This window comes from Mus caroli, chromosome 1 (assembly GCF_900094665.2).
Source record: "Mus caroli chromosome 1, CAROLI_EIJ_v1.1, whole genome shotgun sequence".
NCBI lineage: Eukaryota > Metazoa > Chordata > Mammalia > Rodentia > Muridae > Mus > Mus caroli.
The window spans coordinates 126621753-126644448 of record NC_034570.1 but is presented as its reverse complement, the minus strand read 5'-3'; the positions used below and the strand labels follow the sequence as shown (position 1 = coordinate 126644448).

Here is a 22696-nt window from a genome sequence, read left to right as displayed (position 1 = left end):
CATGTGTATGTCTGTGCATGCTTGTGCACATGTGAGTGAGTGTCTGTGCATGTGTTGTGTATATGTGACTGTGTGCATGTGTATGTCTGTGCATGTTTGTGTACATGTGAGTGAGTGAGTGTCTGTGCATGTGTGTGCACATATGAGTGTGTGTGTGTGCATGCCTGTACACATGTGAGTATGTGTGTGTGTGTGCGCAAGCATATCCATATATGAGTGTGTGTGCACGCGCACGCCCATGTGTTTCTTTTTTCTATGTGTTGATATGTATTTTGGTGGCAAGTGATTAGTGGCTGCATGTCCCTCAGTTTTACGGATACAGCTTGAACTTGCGTGTGCTTTCATTGGCTTGTTTCCCCTCCAGGTGGGAGGAGAGGAACTGTGGCCACTCTCCCTGTTTGTGGATGAGGCTGAAGGTCCTTGGGTCAGTCAGTCAGGACTGTGACAAAGCTGAGTATAAAAAAGGGATGATACCTGGTGGGCTCTAAAAGATCTTCTAAGCAAAGATGTGAAGAGAGGAGGGAAAACTATCATTTTAAGAGGCCGCAGCTCCTTGAAAGCACAAGAATGATTAAGTGTGGACTCTGGGGTGGACCCTTCCCAGAGAGGCATGTTTGCAGCTGAGGTGGGGAATGGGAGAATGAGAAATGAAGCTGATGAGTCAACTCAGGGCCAACTAAAGAGGCTGTAGGTGACTGCAGGCTGTGGATGATTCTGATGAAGAAAAAGGCAAGACCGGCGTGACAACAACTCTCTAGTCTGTATGAGTGGTACATGGTTGGATGGATGAGCAGGAGATAGGGAGATGGGGAGGCCGAGAAAGATGGAATTAGCATCATGTAGGTGTAACCTCTCCATTTCTCATACAGTTCCACTGGGAGGAGAAAACAGATTATCAAAAGGCCTGGAACTCTGGCTAGGAAAGCCAGAACAATATGAGTTTTTACCTTTTCTTTCTTCTCTTGCTTCTCCTTCTAGAAATGTTAAACTGTGGTCTGGCTTTATTCTCCCTTGTACATATTACTGCAGAGCCTGCTAATAGTATCTTTCAAGCACTGGGATGTCACTCATGCTCCCTAAACTCTGATATCACTTCACCCTATCTGGAGAGACAAGTTTGGGGAAACCCCCATCTGCTTTCTCCTGCACCAACCACAGCTGCCTTTGCCAAGGGCAGGCACCAGGCCCAAGCAACCACAGAACTCAGCTCCCAAACACATCTCACACAGCCAGCCAGGTCCCCAGAAACCAGCCTGTAGTTCGGAATCCAAAGGTTGGAAGGTGGGGGAGAGACAGGATAGCTTTTCACAGTCCCCACCCCCAGATTCCTGGATTGTCACCCACAAAGCTGGCCTTCTGCCCAGATCTGTAGGTCCATGTCTTTAGGGGAAGCTCATGAAGGCTACACGGTCTCTTGCTGCCTTCCTCCTGTAGGGCATGTAATTATTTTTATATATTGCTGCCGAATAGAACACAAGGAATGGCTTGCAGAAACACTCAGGTATCGGCCTTTGATGTACACAAAGGAAGCGGCTGCTCTGCCTCCTGGGGCTCTTGCACACCCATCAATTCTTCTGACAGATGGAAGAGAAGGGTGGCTTGGGCATTAGCATGGCCCTGAGAACGAGTTGGAATTGCCTTCATGTTAATATCCTACTTTTGATCTATTGGAAGGCTGACAGTGCGAGGGAAGGCATCTATAGGTGACATAAATCAGAGCTGATGAAATCCCTGCACCCCAGCAAAGTCAGCCCTTCCTTGTGTGGGGCAAGGGAGAGCCCCGAAGCCTCCCCGCTCTTTCAGTCACTGATGGAAACATACAATCATTTGGGGCTCCCCACACCTTTCTTGGCTCGACTCTCCACAAGTTCAGTTCAGGCCCTTGGTAGCTCAAGTGGCCTCCTCTCTGCTCCTCAGTCCCTGTCTCCCTGAGACCCATCGTCCGTGAATGATCGATCTCCAGCTCTCCAGGGTTTCGTCTGAGGATGCTTCTGTATGGGTGTGGCTCTCTGTGAGGTCCCGAGGTTAGGTTCCAATGTTGAGGTCATGGCTGGGAGCCATGGGAGAGAACCCAATGTTGGATGTGTCCAAGGAAAGGCTCTTGGAACCCAATCTTCTCCCACGATCCTCCCAGCAGCAGGGGCTGGGAGATGGGAGCATTAGACGCTGAATAGTAGATTCATACACAGCCAACATCTTCTTGGTCATGTCATACTTCATTCAGTGACTTTGACCAAGTAACTTGGTCCCTTAGAGATTCCTGGTTGAACGGGGTCCCTTTCAGCTCTTATTTCTATGACTCTGGTTCCTTCTTAACAAGCAGTTCTCTAAGTAGTGCTAGAAGTCCTACTAACATCCCTTTCTTCCACTGCTAGAGACAAAACCCATGGAATTGTACATGTGAGGCAGTTGGTCTACCTGGTAGTGTTTAGCACCCAGTCCCAGCTCTTAACTTGACTGATAAAGAGCACAGACTTGGAGGCATAGGGATATAGTGGTAGAGCACTTAGTCAGCCTGCTCAAGGCCCTGGGTTCAATCTTTAATACCATCTCAACCCGCACCCCAATCCACTGAAGAGAGGTTCATGGAATGAGGTGACATAGTTCCTCTTCCTATGGCTTTTCCAGTACAATGGAGAAAAAAAAAATTGAAGCAGTCTCTGAGGTGAAGACACTTGGAGATCCAAAGTTGGCCTTTGTCTTCCTCCACCTTGATTGACGTCCTTCCCAGCTCCCATCTCTCTGCACACCCTGTGTTCCATGCCTGTGTCTCATTTACAGAAACTTTCCTCAAAAAAGATGTTCTCAGCTAAAAGGATACCAAATAATACTTGCCAGGTTTTAAAAACAATAGCGGGCAGATTCTGCACTATAAAAAAGGTAATTCTGTCCAAATGGTAGGACTTTAGTCATGTTGTGATGCTTCTAGGGTGTGGAGTGGAGCTGGCTGCCTGAGCCTTGGCAGCACACTGCATGCTTGTAAGCAGGCATGCTCAGCGAGGCTCCTGCCTCGGGACACAGGGACAAGAATAAGGAAGATTTTTGTCCAAAGATGGCATGGACTTCTTATAGGATACAGGCTCAAGAATCCTTCTTGGGTTCACCTTGTCTGGGTGAAGAAACTGAACCCAGGGGGAAGAGAAGAATGTACTAGGCATCCATCCCAGAGCTCTGTGTCTCAGAGGAACATGATCCCAGCAGCTACCACCTGAGCTGTGTTCCTACCCTCAGCCTTCCCAATCCCTAAGGCTAAAAATCAGGCACACAGTGCCCCCAAGACTAGCACATTCTCCTCACAACTGCCTCTCCATCGTCCCTCCATCCCCACTCCCCCCCCCCCAGCAGCTTCTGCTTCTGTGCACATAGTGGGTTGTTCCTCCTTTCCCATGGTGGGCTTTGGCCAGATGTCTGAGTATCTCCCCACTGACAGACATCATCCTTCCTGTTTTACTGAAAGGAGCTTCAGTTGTCCTTAAGGCTCACCATGAATGTCAACCACTGACTTCTTTTGAAAGCCTGGTATACCTTCCCTGTCCTCATGATCATGACAATCACTGTCTCCTCTACACACACACACACACACACACACACACACACACACACTCATCTGCAGCACAAGAGCACACTTACACTGTATCATGGTTGGTGGCTTATGTACTCTGAGTTCCCAAGAGGCAGGAACCAAATCTCCCTTGTCACTGTAGCCGGATGTCTCACACAAAACCTAATTCCTCAGAGCTGTCCAGTCTGGCAGCCACCAGCATCTTGTGTCAATGAAAATGAAATAAAACATAACCCGATTCCTTGGTAATGTGACTCAGATTTGAAGTAGTCAACAGCCCCGGGTGCCTCGTGGCTATTGTGTTGGACAGCACCCTTCCTCCTGTCACACCATGTTCTATTGGGTGGTTTCCCCTAAACACCAGGGACACTCAGCCACCAGAAAGAAGACCTGAGGGTCTAGGGAATCTCATCGCCTACATCCCATGTGCACTGGTACTTGGCACAGAGATGATGTTGGATGGGAACTTTCTGGAGCTGGGTGTGGAGTCCTATCCCATGTTCTCTAGGCTTGGTTACTATTTCTAGAACCAACATTCTGCCTGTTCTTTATTTGGAAAAAGCTCCAAGTGGCACCTCCTAAAGGCATCATGTGCTGGGACTGCCCTCCTTAGTTGAGACACCAGGTAGGGCCTTTCAGGACAAGCTCTGATGCTCACACCTGCACAAGGGAAGGCTTGCCAGTAGCCTGGGTTGCATGGCAGTAACTTGAAGGGTTCTGCTTCAAGGGTTACCCAGTTCTTCCCTTGGATAAAGATAAGAGGCACTTGCAGAGGACAGAGTGGCTTCCATACTGCCCACCCCGAGCCCAGGGTAGGCATCACACCCTGCCTCCAGCCTATGGTTAACCTCACTGGGTGATCTTCCTCCACCCCACTTCAGCTTGTTATCTGCTGCCACCTACCCTTCCCTGCTCCTGCCACTTCCTCTCCAGCTTCTGCTCACACACTTGCCAGCTTTGAGTCTTTTGTGAGGCCTTCCCTGCTCTGGGCATTTGCTCTTACTGTTCTTGCTGCCTCTCAGGCTCTTTCTCTAACATCGCACAGAAAATCCTACCTTGGGAGATAATTTAAATGCCCCCTCCTTTGTGAGGCCTTCCTTGATTTCTCAAAGGCAAAAAGGGTTGGGCCCTGGCTCCAAGAGTGTTTTCTACAAGCTAGATCAAAGAGTGTGAAGCTGTGTGTTTAAAGCCAGAGGCTTTGGAGTCAGACCAATGGCTTCCCCCTCCCTGAGCCTCTCTCACTGTATGCAAAGGGCTGGGGTGAAGATTAAGTAAGATAATATGTATATAATGTTCGCTAGACACCTAGCCAGACACCTAGTCCTCACTACACATCAGCTAAGGCCACTGAGCCACTAAGCCATATAGTCTTAGTAAATAATCAAGTAAATAGACTGAGAACTTGTGTGGTGGGGAGACTATGTGTTACTCAAGTTGATTCCCAGAGCTGAGCCCAACACTGGCATAAAAGGGTTGCTTAGTTTAATTCACTGGCTGAATGCTGTCTGTACTGAGGGGCATTTGAGACAACCTGATAGGTAATAGGGGATACCTCCAGGGCAGCAGAGCTTTGTGGAGGTCCTCATAACACAAGAGCCTTGGAGTGGTGTCAGTTTATACGAAGACAGACACTCAAGTACCGGTGCCCAAACTGCCTGAGTCCAGTACAGTCTGCTTAGTACCCAGACAGATAGATAGTCCTTAGGCCAAGCAGGACTAGGGAATGCTGTGCACAGGGAGCCCACCCTCATGTAATGAGAGCCCCATGGCCTCTGTGCAAAAGCTGGCAACTTGTAGAGAGGCTAGTGCTGGGGTGGGAGCCAGGGGACCTTGATGCCTGCAGAGACCTGGGGCTCCTCCTCGCTGCTGTGCAGGTGCCAGCCTGCCCCTTCTGGAACCCTTACTTTCCCTGGCAGGCTCTTGGTCAGGGCTGTTGGTCCCTCCAGGCAATCAACGGCTCCTATGTAGAATTTTTTCCCCCACAGAATTACCATTTCCATAGCGGCTGCTTCTCTCTCTCTCTCTCTCTCTCTCTCTCTCTCTCTGTCTCTGTCTCTGTCTCTGTCTCTCTCTCTCTGTCTCTCTCTCTCTCCCTTCCCCATCTTCCCCTTCTGCTTTTATCAGAGCCTAAGAAGCCGACACTCCATTTTCCCTCCTCCCTCCTATCTCCAGCGCTCCACCCAAAGTCCATCTATGTGTCCTTTGAGCTGGAGATAGGCCTATAAGGTGAAAGCCGAGGTCTGGGTTTGGCCCAAACTATCAACAACTGCTTGAAGCTTCCTTGTTATCAATCTCTCTCTTCCAACTTCTTCCTTCTCTTGACAGTTCCAATTAGGAAATGGGAACAGAAATTGCCCATAACTCCTGGGGAAGTTTTAAATAAGGTTTAGTGCTGTTTTTACCATCTTGGGTTTTGTTTTGTTTTATTTTTCCAAGTCTGGGCCCCCATAGCCCAGGCTGGCCTAGAACTCACCATGTAGTCTGGGCTGGTCCAATGCTGTTAGTCATGCTGCTACCCAAGTGCTGGGAATCTATGCACAACTCGCCATCCTCAGGGTCACCGTGAACTTCTTCATTAGTGTTGAACAGGATGTTACAAGCTCATGTGTGTTGGGTCTTGAAAGTTATGTAGTGGGCCTTCAGGGTCAGTGGTGGGAGACTCCTAAGAGAGCAGAGGCAGCCAGAGGCAGCTGGGCTGGAGTAAGGGTTGGGGCCAAGCAAGTGGCCAGAGGTTGCTCACTGGATGACTGCAAGCTAGGGGTTCCTGCTCTGAACCTGAATATCTCAAATGGAACCTCCATCCCTGTTCTCCAAAAAAATCCTGGTGGACCAATGAGATCAAGGAACATTCAGAGTCCTTGGACTTGCAGAAGGGTTTTCTTCCAGTGAAGGGGCACGGTATAGGAGGAACCTAAAGGTCTAGCTCTCTCTGACTGGATGAGAAGCAGAGCTCTCTCCCCAGATGTGCCCCCGCCACAAGGAGCCTCCTTCATACCACCTTCCCTCCTGATCTCTGCTCTTGGAGACCCCTGTCCTGTATCTGCTACATCTTTCCACCATGTGCTGGAGAGGAGACCTAAGTCATCATTAAGCTGAGCAGGACAGGAGAGGTGGGCACTCTCTCTGTTTCTGAGATGGTTTCTCAGCTGTCTTCCTGCTCTCCCTGCACCCATCGGCCTTCAGATTCCAACCAGTCTGGACTCAGAAAGCAAGCACAATTGCTGGGTACCAAGCCTAGAGCTTCTAAAGAATTGTCCCTTTAAGAGAATCACTGGCAAGGACTGGAGGGATGGCTCAGAGGCTCAGAGCCCTGGCTGCACTTGCAGAAGACACAGGTTCAGTTCCCAGCACCCGCATGGTGGTTCACAGCCCCCCTGTAACTCCAGTTCCAGGGGATCCTATGCTATTCTTCTTCTAGCTTCTGTTGACATGGCACACACATGATGAACATAAATGCAGGCAGGCAAAACAGTCATATACATTTTTAAAAACTAATAAATCTAAAAGAATCCCTGGTGACTTTGTGGGTCAGCTAGTGGCCCATATAGGAAGAAGTTCCAGAAAATTATATCAGCCTGCTCCCCTGTGTTTGTAAGAGCCTCTGTTTTCCTACAACTGAGAGACAAATCTTGTCCTCTTATCATACTTTGTTATCTATCTACCTCTATCATCTATCTATCTTATCTATCTCTTCATATATCTATCATCTACCTATATCAAATATCTATTTCTATCATCTATCTGTTTCTATTATCTATCTATATCATCTATCTATAATCTATCAATCAATCTCTATTATCTATCTATCTATCTATCTATCTATCTATCTATCTGTCTGTCTGCCTGTCTGTCTGTCTGTCTATCATCTATATACCAACTTGCCTATCAACCTACCTATCTAATTTTGTTTATTTGAGACAATGAATCCTGTAACCCAGGTTGACCTCAAACTACATAGCTGGGAAGTAACGTGAACATAATTACCTCCCTGCCTCCACTTTCTACAGGCAGGGATAATAGGCATATACTATCTCCAGTTTTATGTGATGTGAAGACTGGACTCCAGGCCTTGTACATGTTTCGCATGTGCTTTACCATCAGCCAAGGTCCTCTACATCCCAAGCCCCTCTCATCACTCTGGGGGAGTCAGAGTAGTAGAGCAGAAAGAAGCCCTGAGTTCCAGTTCCAGACCTGACCTCCCATTTGACATTTCCCTTGATATCTCAGCATATCAAGATCCTGATGTAACCTGAGCTAGATCTAGCATCCTTCAGGTCCCCATCAAATACACAGCTTGTCTTCTGGGTCACCCTTTGTGGACGTTTCCTGCTGTCTAACCTGAAACTCTCCTTGTAGGTTCTCTACTCACGTTGGTCATCGGACAGACATGTCCTCTTCTCCCTGAAAAGTCTTGGAGCTAGACCCTCTCACCCTACCTGTTGCCTCTACCTCAGCACGGGGCTGAGAGTAGGAAGATGTTAAGCTGTTTCCCCAAAGCCCAGGCAAGCCCCAACTGGCCTGCCAGAGCTCTGCTAATCTGCCCTATCACCGCAGGGAAGAATTCTAATCGGAAAGCACTGGAGGGGCCAGGCCCACGTGGGGGAGAGGAGCGGTGTTGATTTTATTCCAGTGCTTAATTGGTATAATTGCTGTCTTCCGCCTGCCAAACCAGAATCAGGGTTGGCTCTCCCACCTGCGGGCGGGCAGGCGGGCAGGCGGGCGGGCAGGCGGGCAGGCGGGCGGGAGCAACTCTGGAAGGTTCTTAGTCCCCAAAGGCAGGTTCTGCTTGGCAGTAAAGAAGCCCCCATCAGCCCCTTCCACTCCCAGGTGGCAGGGAAGCCTACTTATCCCAGGGGCCTAGGCACCCCAGTGGAGCCTGAACCCTCCCTCAAAGTAACTGGAAGGATTTCTGCAGAAGGCACCCATCCTATGAAGGAGCCAGGTGGGAGAGATTTCTTTGCAGCAGGGTGCTGACCCTTGCAGGTCTCTAAGAGTCAGGCCACCCTGGTGGTAGTGGTGGTGGTGGTGGGATTACTGCTTTCCCCTGGGGCAGAAAGCTTGAGTCTTTTGAACTCAACACCGAGTGTTAGCCTAGAAGCCAAGGTCTCCAAGACCTACCATTTTCAGGTGCCCTGCTGCTTCCTGGGGTCACCAGATCATCTCTAGATCGGCTGTTAAAGGGATAGAAGAAGGAGGGTGCCAACGGGGACATCAGTGCCATACACAGGCTAAAAGGAAGGGACGTGTGGCTGCAGCTAACAGCTAACCCCCCCCCCCCACACACACACACACTCTCCACACAGGAGCAGTTGCCAGATAAAACTCAAATACATTTCCAGATTTCTTTTAATGGGGCTCAGTGGCTGAAAGCACATATTACCCTTGAAGAGGACCCTAGTGTAGTTCTTGGTGTCCACATGATTCACAAACCATCCCTAAATTCCAATCCAGGAGATCTGATGCCCTCTTCTGACCTCCATGGGCATCAGGCATGCATGCAATGCACATAAATACATGCAGGAAAACACTCATACACATAAAATAAATAGATCTAAAGCATTTTTAAATGTTTTTTTTTTATTTGTAACTGATATGCATGTGTATTGTGATATCTGTGGTATCTGCATGTGAGTGTAGCTGCCTACAGGGACCAGAGTCATCAGATTCTTCTGGAGTTGGAATTGCAGATAGTTGTGAACTGTCTGACATGGGTGTTGTGGCCCAAACTCAGGTCTTCTGCATGAGCAAGAAGTATTTTAACCACTTGCTGCACCATCTCTCCACCCCCCTAAAATAAAAGTCTTGCCGGGGGGTGGGATGGGGTGGGGACACACTTACCCTTTATCTGATATTTAAATTTTACTGGGCATGGTTTTAAATATTACATGGGACAAATTTTTGCCAAAGGTCTTCATTTACATGCAATTCAATTTTAATTGGACAGTATGCATGCTGTTATTGCTGCCTACCAGACAGGGTCTTACTTTGAAGCCCAAGCTTGCCTTGAACTCATTAAGCAGTCCAGGCTGGCCTTAAATTCTTGACCCTCTTGCCCCATCTCTAGGTCTTGTACTTCAGGTGTGTCCCATCAGTCCCTCCTGGCAGCATGTGTTTCAGTTCACTGTACCCAACAGTGCCATCCTGGGTTTGCTCCACCACAGAGCCCAGCTGGCGTGAGTGGAATGTGTAACTTCCCTGATCACCTCAAACACAAATACAAGCTAGAATGACTTCATATTCTTGTCCTATTTTTCTATGCTTGCTGATTCACTTGACTTTCAACTTTGCCATTTCCCCATCTCCAAGTACCAGGAACAGGGATACAAACGGCCCTGTGGTTCAATGGCCTAGAACAGCTCTACCATAGATGTGTGAGCTATAGAGTCATCCTGGCTCCCTGCCCAAGAAGAAGGAGGGCTGGAGGGTCCTGCAATCAGTCCTTCCTTGAGATGTGAGAATGAGGAGCTCTTTCTGAGTGAGGTTAAAACACAGGACGCAGGAAGTCTTTGGATGCTAAATGACTAGACTGGTTTCAGGGGCCCTACACAAGCTCTCCTGCCTGTGGTTTGCACAAAATGCAGGAAGTGGGCTGCTCAGGACTGTAGTGCACACATGAAAGTATGTGATGCACGTGCAAAGGCATACGTGTGTGGTTACACATATCCATTCACACAGAAGTGACTTTCTGGAGTTGGCAAGGTTGCTCAGTGGTAAGGGCACTTGCTGCCAAGCCTTATGAACTGAGTTCAGTCTCCTGAGTTGGGACTCCGAGACCCACACGGTGGGAGGAATGAGCTGACTCCTGTAAGCTGTCCTCTGACCTCCACATGTGAGCCCACAAACATGCAAAAGTAAATAAATAACTGAAAAACAAGTCGTTTTAAAAATAACTGACAGCCGGGCGTGGTGGCGCACGCCTTTAATCCCAGCACTTGGGAGGCAGAGGCAGGCGGATTTCTGAGTTCGAGGCCAGCCTGGTCTACAAAGTGAGTTCCAGGACAGCCAGGGCTACACAGAGAAACCCTGTCTCGAAAAACCAAAAAAAAAAAAAAAAAAAAAAACTGACTTCCATCCATCTTAGGCTCACAGGATTAAAAGGTGCCCCCCATCTCACCCCCACATACATCCTGTCCCACTTCCTGTCTCCCTTAAGTAGGTGAGCAGGTTCTCACCTCCCCTGATGTGTCTGGAGTGTCAGCATCACACAGTGGGAAGGTTCATGGATTTGAGTGTCAGTAGACAAGGGTTCAAGTCTCATGATTTTGGCTCACTAGCTGAGTGACTTAGCCCAATCTCTGTAAAGTGGGGATAGTTAGAGCCACCTTGTGGTAGTGTTGAGCAGTCACATACCTGTACCTGGCCCTGTAACTAGCATATGACAAGTGCTCAGAAATAGAAATGGTGACTACTGGTGGGGTCACGGTTACTGGATTCCCTATGGTTAAAGCTATCACATGTACAGTGACAGAGGATCATGTCTGTGGTGACATGAATCCTTAGGAATAGAGAGCACTCACTGTAGAGATCGCTGGCCTCATCGGGTTATTATTAAAATTAATTATTTTAATTAGTGCACAAAATAATGAGTTTTATTTTGACATAATGCATATCATTGTTCTCCAATTATATTTCCCATCCTCTTCTACTCTTCTTTGAACTTCCTGCCCACTTCTGCTGGTCTCTCAATGGTTTCACCTTCTACTTTTAAAAAAAGATTTGTTGCTGGGCAGTGGTGGCGCACGCCTTTAATCCCAGCACTGGGAGGCAGAGACAGGCGGATTTCTAAGTTCCAGGGCAGCCTGGGCTACAGAGTGAGTTCCAGGACAGCCAGGGCTACACAGAGAAACCCTGTCTCGAAAAACAAAAAACCAACCAAACAAACAAACAAAAGATTTGTTTTACTTTTGTGTGTACAAGTGCTTTCCTGCATATATATGTATATATACATATGGTATAGATATACTTTTATAGGTATGAGTATTATTCCTGAACATATATCTACATATCATCTATATATTTATATAGATTCATATCTTTCTATATAATCTACCTACCATTTGCATGCAGTGCCCATGGAAGTCAGAAGAGGGCATCAGATCCCCTGAAACTGGAGTTACAGATGCTTTTGAATCACCATATGGGTACTGGGAACTGAACCCAGGCCCTGTGTAAGAACAAGTGCTCTTAGCTTGTGAACCATCGCTCCAGCCCACCTTCTGCTTTAATGCCATATAAACATATACTATGTGTGTATGCATAGTTATAATTACATTATGCATGAGAAAAATAGGCAATATTTGTTCTTTTTTTCCATGCCCCATTGCCTTCTCTTGTTTCTGCCCCCTTTTAGGCTTTTCTCTAATAACATATAATATTCCTTAATATTATGTTTCATATAATATTTTCATATCACATTATGTATATATCTATTATATCCATCTAATGTATATATATAGATAAATACATGCATTGTTCACTTATTTATTTTTTGTAGTCTTGAGCATACTATGCAACTATTTTGCTATTGAGGTATTTTTGCTATTTTGGTATTTAGGTATTTGGTATTTAGGTATTGCTATTTTGCTATCCCCAGTCTATACATATTATGCATTTAGTCAAGATTCCATATACAATAGAAAACTCTTATATGGTTTTTATCTCTCTGAGTCACAGAACACAATCCTGATATAGATTTCACTGGCATGGCATGACAATTTTAATGGGTAAATAAAGCTCCATTATCTGTATGCACCATGTGTTTTTACCCATTCCCCTGTTGATGGGCATCTGGTTTCCTTATCTTAGCTCTTGTACATAGCAGCGATAAACACAGAGGTTCAGGTTCTTCCCACCATCTATGCTGACATGGTGGGAGGTCTTTCCAAATTGCAGCCTTCAGAGTGTGTCCTAAGAATTTTGTCCTTATAACCAAAGGCTGTATGTCAGCCTGTCCCTCAGAGTCCCCTTGATGCCTAGTGGGGGAGTTTCTCCCAGGGATGCATGAGACCGTCAGGGATGGTACTGCTAATGTAACTTAGGCAAGACACAGAAGCACTGCTGACCTTTTCCAAACAGGCCTGTGCTGTTGGGATAAAGGAAAATCACTTCTTCCCACTTTTCTGGACAAGCAATTCCCCGCTTTGGATTCAGGATTGTGTACTTCAAGCTTTGTGAACAAGACCTGAGGCTTCCAAAATGGATATGAGAAGTCTGTGTGGGGAAGCCATGGCTCAGAGATAAGACCCATTCAAGACAGCAGAGTCTAAGCATAAATACAAGAGCTTGTTACAGATCAGTTTGTCTTTGCTCCCTGTGCAGGACAACAGAGTTTCAGACTAAGAGGCAGAAACAGTAGCATCTCATGGCTTGGGCAGACCTGTGAAAAGATAAGTTATCTTATTCTGTCTATCTGCAGAACTAATAAGTCCTCTAGGGATCATATCAAGTGTTTTGTGCTCTGGAATCTCTGTTCAGATAGTCACCCGTCTTTCACTTACCTGTTCTGAGAAGCAGCAAATAAAAGGTGTCTCCATCAGTGATCTGTAGCTATGAGGAAATTCCATGATCAATACAACTATTATGACAAAGCATGTAACTGGAGACTTGCTTATAGTTTCAGAGATTTAGTCCATCATCGTCATGGTAGGGAGCACAGGCCTGCTTGAAACAGATCAGCAATGCTTCTGTGTCTTGCCTATTTTTCTTTAGCAGTACCCTCCCTGATGGTCTCATGCATCCCTGGGAGAAACTCCCCAGCTAGAGGTGCTGGTGGCTTTTGAAACCTCAAAACCTATCCCCAGTCACATTCTTCCTTTTACAAGGCTACACCTCTCAATCCTTCTAATCCTTTCAAATGGTGCCACTGCCTAGTAATTAAACATTCAGATATATGAGCCTATGGGGGCCATTCTTATTCAAACCACCACAAAAGGTTTGTTGTACCTTGTACCTTCATAGGTCATTAACATATCTAGCAGCCCCAGGGCTTTGACAGGATCCATACAAAACTTGAAGGTCTTTGAGGAGTTAAGGAACAGGTTATGCCCGGATTAGGTGACAGAATGACTTACATGTTTGAGGAGACATTTTCTTTAGTTATGTCTAGAAGGGAGAAATTTTCCTGAGTCACCTTAGAGGACAAATCCATTAATCTCCTTGGGGTGGACAGGACTGGGGAAATATCACACTCAGAGCAGGGGAGCTAAGAATGCGTGAGAAGTGCTGGTTATCACAAATAGGCTATGGCTTCTATGTTGGTTCTGAGAGGGATAGTTAGGGTCATAAATAGGAATGCTGTGGATGTGAATTGTGGGCTGGAATATTGAAGAGGTGGGATCCATGGTAAGTGGTACTGTAGAGTACCTGTTAAAGCTTGATCTGTACCTGCGTTGGACTGATCCCTCTCCATCTTCTTTTCCTTCCACCAGGCGCCTAGATGCTAATCTCATCTCCCTGGTCCCTGAGAGAAGCTTTGAGGGGCTCTCCTCCCTCCGCCACCTCTGGCTGGATGACAATGCACTCACCGAGATCCCTGTCAGAGCTCTCAACAACCTTCCTGCCTTACAGGCCATGACCTTGGCTCTCAACCGTATCCGCCACATCCCTGACTATGCCTTCCAGAACCTCACCAGTCTTGTGGTGCTGTGAGTGCAGGCTCAGTCCCCACCCCCTGCAGGGATGGGAGGCTGCACGCTTTCTCCAGTTGGGTTGGGAGCTTTGCTCTTCTTGGTATAATGTCAAGCCTTCTTGTTTCAGTTTCTGCTCTGTAGACAATGAAGATGACCGTCCCTCATTGACGCTATAGGATGATCTCAAAGCCAGATGACATTAAGCTCATAGAAGTGTTCTGAGAGTCACTTAGGGGACTAATCACTATAATCAGAAACAGAAATATTTTTGTTCTTTTATTTTCTTACTATGCAAGTATAATAGCCACTCCATGCTAATTGAAATATAAATCAAGTGTTTCTTAAGTAATTCCCACCGCAGTTGACAATCAAAAGATACAGTCATATGCTTTGGCATAGGGATAGAATAAATCCATCTAATTTTGCAGGCCTAAAGAAGCAGGAAAGGCCATCACATGTAATTAGATGTCAAAGCCCCAGCAGGGTAATTACCTGCGAGATAGCATCCCTGGCAGGGATAGGGGCTGGGGTTAACTCTGTCTTCCTAGTGGGAACTTTACAGTGCAAATTAGCTTCTAGCTAATTGCTATGAATGATTGGTAAGTTCATAGTCTAATTACTAAGGGCTTGGAGGTCATGTGTAATTGCTCTGGGTTACATACTAATTGCTGCGGGAACATGTGTGTTAGTGGCTCTGCTAAATGGCAGCATTGCCTCCTTTGTTCTTGGGAATCTGGTGTGGTTTTCTAGGCCAGCATGAAGGGATGGTGCTTAGTTCCATGTGAGAGATGAAGACGTAGGTAGTGATTTAATTGTCTAATGTTCTGTTTTGGGAACTTAGAGAGCCAACACGAATGTTCCCAGTGGAGTCTACTCTTCTATTAGAATGGCCATATCCTCCGTTGTTCTGGGAGTCAGTGTGGCTGGTTTTAGCTTTGGTGATGTCCCTGTGACCTCACATGGGAATAGGGTCAGGTCTCTGTGACAGACAAGATGACTGGAAAATGAGAACTTTAGGATGGGTCTCTGCTACATGGGCAACAGGCTCTGCTATATGAGCTTACAGAGCCTCTGTGTGTGTGCAGAAGGATTTGGCAGAACAGCTGGCCCACAGAGGGCTTACAGTCTACTTTCCTCTGAAGAAAGACAACCAAGGCAGTTATGACTTTTGTCACTATAGCTAAGTGGTGAAGGCAGATTTGTACGTAGCACAGGAACAGTGGGGAGGCCTCACAGCTATGAGTGGGAAAGAAGAAGGCTTCCTGGGAGAGGCAAGACATGGAGAGACAGTGGTATTGGACAAGCAAAGGGGGTTAGAGCATTTAAGACGTAGTAGAGGAGACAGAATGTTTAGCTGTTGGTGATCGGGGCCATCCAGCTATAGCCGAGAGTCCTTGTGCAGAATATGGGAGAAAAGGTTGAGGAGGTGACTTTGGGGACAGACTATGTCAGAGCAAAGACTCCAGCTTTATTTATCAATTGTGGAGGGAAGCTTGCAAGTTTTCAAGCAAATGTTAAAAGGAGATATTTTAGGATGGTTAGAGTGAGGAATGGATGGAGACACAGGGAGCCCAGAGACAGGAAAATTAGCTTCGAGGCACTTGTGTATCAAGGTTCAGCTTCGGAGGTAGCAGAAAGGATGAGTGGGAGTGTGCTACTGGAAGGGGCATTTTGAAGGAAGAATTGATCTACCTCTGAGGTTTTCCCAACCAAGCAGAAAAGGCGTCATGGAACTTCAAGGCTTGGCTGGAAGTTAGGAAGCTGGCATGAGATTCAGGCCCAGCCCAATATAGATATAGAAGGTGCGAGGTCCCATTGGGTATAAGAAGGGACAATTAAGGGAGAAAAGCTTGTACAGAGGAGCAAAGCTGAAACATGCCAGGTTCCTTGGCACAGGGTGAGGCTTACTTCTCTGCCTCCCATTAGTGTGTGAAAGAGGCTTTCCAGCAGGAGGTGATAATGAAGGCAAAGAAGACTGGAGGATGTTGTCCCAGGACTTTGAGATATGCTGTGGGGAATCCCAGGAGGCAGATAAGGAAGGATAACCACAATAGGAAGCAAGAACGTTAGTTAAAACAAAGGGGCAGGCTATGTGGTGTATGCCTGTGCACACTTGTAATTCTACAACCTGGAAGGCTGAGGCCAGAGGATGGCCAGGTAGAGACCAGTGTGGGTTATATAATGAGACCATACCTCAAAACAAACAAAACAGAAAAACACATGTGTGCATGGGGGCCTGTCAGGAGATATTCAGACAAGTGTATCGGAAGAGATTCCGTTCCCTCTAACAGTCTGTGCTCAGGTGCCACTCTGACATGTATGGAACCCCTTCCCACACGGGTGGCACAAGCAAGAACATTATGAAGCTTCTCTTTAGTAATGTCCAGTAGATCATCTTATAAGCCCCAGCCTAGATCCCTGGCTGCACTACTGGAGGTGCCAGGACTCCAGAGCTGAATGAATAGTTCAGTGGAGAGAGCAGGAGCCACAGACCTGGAGGTCTAGAAGCTGAGATGGTCTGGACCAGAGCTGAAAGGGAAGGGGAGGGGAGTCTGGGAAACTGAGGCAGGCAGAATACACTTGGTGAGAGTTGAGATGGAGGGGGAAGGAAATAGTAAAAGTTAAAAAGCCTCACTCAGAAGGCAAGGGTTGTTTTTCTTCAGGACCAGAAGATCCTTGAACTGGAAGCAGGGTCTGTCTTCCTTACTGGGACCTGGTGGAGCAGGTGGGGATGGGAGCATCACGAGATCCGTGGTCCTCCCTGTCTAGCTGGATGGCTTTGGTCTGGTGCCCTCATAGCTCAGCAGCATCTTTGCCAGCCAGCCTGCTTTTTACCCCCTCCTAAGTGATTTCCCTTTTCCGCCTAAAGATGTTTGTAAATTCTTGAACTTTAACAGTGTAACTCAAATATGCAACAGTGTAGAAAGTTCTGCATCTAATTTTCCCCCAGAACAATGGATGCCTTTGATGAGAGATTCTGTTCTTTCTTCCAGAGAATTTTTTGCATTATTGTATCTTCAGGCTCATGTTCAGGAGAATCATTTCCTTCAGAAAACCTCAGTTACTAACCTATCCCCCATTGATTGGGTTTTTAACCGTTTTAACTTTTGTTTCACTCTGCTGTGCCCACCCTGACTGTGTCCAGCTTTATCTTTTTCTTTGTTATTTTATTTATATGTGTGCATGCCCAAACATATGTATGTATGTATGTATGTATGTATGTATGTATGTATATGTCCTGAGTGCATGCAGTGCTCACAGATGCCAGAAGAGGGCGACAGATCCCCTGAAACTGGAGTTACAGGTGGAGTTGAGCTGTAGTGTAGATGTGGAGAACTGACTCCCAGTCCCTTGTAAGAACAGCAGCTTACCTGTGTCCAGTTTTATATATATATATACAAGTCAACTTTCACCACTGCTTACTCTGTTCCTTGTTTCAAATTGACTAGCTCTTTCTTTTTTTCTTCCCCTCCCTTGGGGCCCCAGTTTTACTACCTTAACCTACAGTGTAATTTTTCATTTAATTTTTTTCTTTGAAATGTCACTTAGGTTGTTTTGTAGTAGAAGGTTACTGTGATCAGTTTTCTTCTATTCTTCATTCATTAATTGTAATTTTTTTTTTTTTTGGAGGCAGGGTCTCGTGTAGCCCAGGCTAGCCTCCAACTCACTATGTCAAGAGTAACTCTGAACTCCTGGTCCTCCTGCCTCTACTTCCAAATTGCTGGGGTTGCAGGTTTTCACTACCACGTCCAGCATTAGTTGTATTTTCTTCGAGGCCTGGATCTTAGCTGTTCCTCACAATCCTCTTCTCCCTTTGTTGGCCTGTGGTTTCTTCTTTTTTGGGGGGACCCTTGGGAAGCTCTGGGGAACACATCAAGTCTAGGCTCTGTTGGTTGTCCCTGCCAAGCTGCCCTGTGTGGGCTAAGTCCACAGAAGTTACTTCTGTCCCATTCTGTATCCTGGTGGGGTAGGTGGGAGAGGCAGCATGTGCTGAGCTGGTGGCCAGTCTTGGGGAGGCCACCTGGGTTGATTCTCTGCCACATCATATTAAGTGTGGAGTTGAGTCCCTCTGCCCATGGGTACCCCTGGGCTTCACACACCTCTGGTTCCCTCCTCCATGACTAGCCTGAAGCTTTCGGTTTACCCTCTCTTTTGCCTGTTCCCTTTGGATGACAGAGTACAGAAGAAAACAAGAATATTTACATGATTGGTTCTCACAAATTCAAGTGGGATTTTTGGGGGGGGATCAAATCTCAGAGTTTGTTTTCTCACTAGATCATTCTCTGAAACAAGGACTTTTGAAGACAACCCCCCCCCCCCAACTGTTTGCTTGGCCACAAGGTCTACAGCGTCTCTACACAAGGCTGGGTGCCTTGCCTGACTTTTGCTCCTTGTAAGAGACTTCAGGTGGAGTGGAGTTTGGTCTTGTTATTTTTGCTCAATTACGAGCAGGCAGAAGGCAATTTTGTTTTGCTTTCAGCGAACTGTTTTCCTTGGGAATCTCTCCTAAAACTCCCATGCATCTTCCTGTCACCCATCTGAGCCTGGAATCCCTTCCCTCCACTCAAACGCGTTGCCTGTCAAGGCCCTGCTGAGGAGTGCCACCTCTGCTCTGAGAGGCCTTGCTTGCTGCCTCAGCCTCACCAACCTCCCAGTTCTCTCAGCATGACCACAGCTCTCTCCAGTTGTAACAAAGTTTAGCCTTTAATTATATGTTGTCTGCAGTGGTTGGCTGTTGGCTCCTCTAAGAACGTCTGGCCACTGAGTCAGGCTGGCTGAGTCCTAAGGAGTGGGGCCAGAGAAGAAGCCTCAGATGTGAGCCCCTATGACATCAGGTCTCTCTCCCAGTGCTTAGTCAGAGCTTGCTGGGGCCTTGGCTGGGCTTTCCTCTTCCCAGAGCGGGTCACTAGGAAGGCAATAAGGTATCCAGCCTGTGGTCCATCCTGCCTTGGCAACGGTGGCTTCAGAAATGGGTCTTGGCTGATTTGCTTGTCCCTGGAGAAAAGAGGTTGGACCACTGGGGTTTAATCTGTTGGTGCTTCACCCTCATTCTGCTGCTGTGTACACTGTCTGCCCTGGCCCCGAGGTTGTGCCACACACTCTGATGTGTCTCTCTCCTTCCCACGCAGGCATCTACATAACAACCGCATCCAGCATGTGGGGACCCACAGCTTCGAGGGGCTGCACAATCTGGAGACACTGTGAGTGGGAGAGCCTGTTTAAGTCCTAGTCTGCTGGGTGAGGACATCTGTGACTAGAGTCGGGGTGTGGGCTTAGGAAGGTCCAGCAGGGTATGATCCGGCCCTGGTCACCCGTGTGCCCATTCTGGGACTCTTCTCTGAGAAGTCACTCAGCAAGAATTCCTTCTCCCTTTAGGTGGGTCCAAGGTAGTTCAGGGTAGCCCAGGAAGTAGGAGGGCAGGGTCCCTGCCAGCAGAAACATCAAATAATGCCTAGAAGGAAACAGTTAACAAGGCAGAGGGACTGGGACATGAAGCTTGGAGACTGGAAGATTTCGGGGTGGGCTGGGGCTGACCTGATGGCAGTTTTGATGTCTGCTTAAGGGTGGCTGCTGACAGAAGGGAGAGGAATACCACGGAATAATGTCAGGAGTGTTTGCCAGCTGATCTAACTAGCTAAATGATTAATGGGGAAGTGGCCCACTCAGCACCACAGCCTGCCTATAAAAAGCGCCCGAGCTGTTGACTCTTAAAAAGCCATATTATTCACACATCATCATCCAGGAATTCAGCTAAGGTCAGAATGCACCCAAGCCCTCCCATCACTTCCTCTGGAGGCCTGCCAGCCCCTGCGGAGTGGGCCGAGTGGGCCCCAGTGCGCAAACAATCAGCCAGGCTCTGTAAGAGTGACTGGTCATGCCAGCTGGGGTCTTTAGCTCCCCTGAGGGAACTGGCTACCACAGCCACCTGGTGCTGGATATGGAGTTGGGGGCTCTGGGAGAGAAGGGCCCCAGATCACCACAAGTGTAAGCCGGCAAGGGTGGGGAAAGGTTCATGAGAGATCAGGAGTTTATCACAACTTCTTTTGAATTTCCTTCTCCAGTTATAAACAAGCCCCCATTTTCTAGCCCTCCCCCACCCCCCCCCACCCCACCCCCGCTCTTAAGTTGATGGAGTCTTAGGAATCCAGAGCAGCAGAAGCTGAGATTCTGGAAGTCAGGCAGTGATGGGGGAAGCAACATGTTGGGAAAAACCACTCTGTAATGTCTACCCAAAGACGCCTTGGCTTCAGAATCTGTGGTTGTATGGGGAAACCCATGAGAGACTCATACCTAGGTCAGTCACATATTATTTCCTGTGGGTATGATTCCTAAGAACATGGCTGCTGTCTTGTGCTTAGTACATAGCAGGAGGAACAGCTGCGCTGGGTTCAACTCTCCTGGAATCCAGACCCTTTGACCAACTGTATATGAAGGAGCACTGTGTCAGGGCAGCATGCCCCAGCCTGGATGCAGGAACATTCCCATCTGTTCCCACTACTGTGCAAGGCTTAGACTATCTGCTCCTCCTCCATAGCTGTGACCGATGACTAGACAACTAGAACAGGCCAGTCTAGTCCTCTAAATCTCCGTAAGAGAAAGTTCATTTCCAGGAAGGCTGCGTAGTTCCTCTCAGAGTGATCCTTCTCCCAGGGTGACCTCCCAACTGTGCCCAGAGCAGATCAGAGTGTTAATGAGACAATGGGAGTCCTTAGGAGAGAGCCTGGTTGTCCTACCCCCTGGCCCAATGTATACTGAGTGGACCTACTGTGTGCTGATTCTGGAGCCTCCCTAGAGAAGCCCAACTCCTGGGTGGTGCTGGGATTGGATTGCAATTAACAGTGGGATGGGCGGGAGAGAGCACCTCCACCCTGGAATGTGGGGCTGTTTAGCTTTGCTGGGAAGTCAGGTGAGGATTGGGGCACAGATACCGAGTGAGTTGGCACCTCAAAAAAGCCAACAAGTAGCTGTTTCTTCACTTTTGGGGCACACTGCCTAACTCTTTCTCAATTAGCCACTGTCTTGCTGTGCGGGGCATTTGGCTCAGCGGCTGCTGGCTGAATTATAGAGCAGTCCTGCCGCTGCTAAGCACCCACTGTCTCTTTCATCTATCTTGGCCTCAACACACAAGGCCCCCGGGCTATGCCCACCTTGCAGATGGAAAAGCCAAGACCAAGAAACATGGAAAAGTCCTCTAACCTTTACAGCGTGGAGGCAGAAAAGCCCAGTGGTTATTCCCTTGGCACAAAGCAGCCCGGAGCCCTTACTGCCGGTTCTCCCAGCTGTCTGAGCTCAGCCGTTTGCCTATCGAAGAGTCTTAATTTTCTAACCTATAACATAATGTCACAGGGTTGTATAAACTTGTTACAGAGTCTGGCAGATATATAGGACCCTCCCCTCCTCCCCTATTTTCTTCCTCAGTCCTCTGTATGAGGCTTCATCTCCACGACACCCCATTTCCCCCCCACCCTCGAAGAGCAAGCCCTTCTTCCAACTTTTGATCTCCAATTAAAGCGGGGGTGGGGGGGGAGTGTGTTCTTTCTCTTCTGTTCCCCAGAGCGTTTTCTTGGGGAGCCTGCAGGGGAAGGCAGATGTGGAGGAGGAGGAGCGGCTGCGAGAATGAAAGGGGGAAGAAATGATAGGCAAGTCTTTTAATTGTTGCATAATTGGCGTACTCGGCAGCCTTGGCTATTACTTGGGAGCTTTCATGTGTACTTCTTGCTGGAAGGGTACTTCTCCCTCGGGCCCTGTAAATCTCTGCCACTTAGACCTCTCTCATCTCTGGCAGCAGAGGGAAGATCAAACCCCCACAGCCCAGGCTGTGGTTTGGCTCACGCTGTGGTTTGGCTTCTCTGCAGCCTGCTCTTCAGAGCAAGAGCAGCCCCCAGCTTTGCCACCTGGGAGGAGGGGCCAGGTGCGGGCATGGACATGTGTGGCCACACAGGCTCTCAAACTAGGCACATGCAGCACACACAACATAGCTCATGTCCTCTGCCACCCTCTTTCCATGTTGCCCACTCTTCTCATACCACCACAGCAGAGGTGTGCCCCCTCCCCAAATGTACCTGTGTAACTCAGCTTCTTGAAAGTTCTCATGGATGAGGACCAGGCTGCCAGTTCTGCTGCTGCAGGCTGGGCCAGCAAAAGTACATGCCCTCCCTTCTGAGAGCAGGAGGCTATCCTAGATGGATGTGGTAGCACAGGCTTGGAACCTCAGCACTCAGAAGGTAGAGGCAGGAAGCTCAGGAGCTCAAGGCTAGCCTGTGCTACATGAAACTTTGTCTCAAACAAAACAGAAAAGGGGGCATACAGGTCATGTACCACACAACCTTTATTCTAAAGGAGCTTTGGGCAGAGTCTAGGGTGGGGCTCTGTTATGGCCTCTGTTGATGGACAGAATTACACAGCTCTGAAGAACAAACCTTGCTGTGCTCTGAGGAGTCCGGCATTCACAGAGGGGATGTTTCTCACAGTGTGGTCGTCACCATTCCAACCATTGCCAGGAAGC

At 47.8% G+C, this 22696-nt stretch overlaps 1 protein-coding gene across 1 annotated transcript in view; it reads left to right on the top strand.

The window, feature by feature from the left end:
• Positions 1-22696, top strand: part of Lgr6 (leucine rich repeat containing G protein-coupled receptor 6) — a 121702-nt gene that overhangs the window by 65284 nt on the left and 33722 nt on the right. The window contains exons 5-6 of the mRNA XM_021160737.2: positions 13990-14205; positions 19320-19391. Of these exons, the coding sequence (XP_021016396.1) occupies positions 13990-14205; positions 19320-19391 (288 nt within the window). The remainder of the gene's footprint in view (positions 1-13989; positions 14206-19319; positions 19392-22696) is intronic.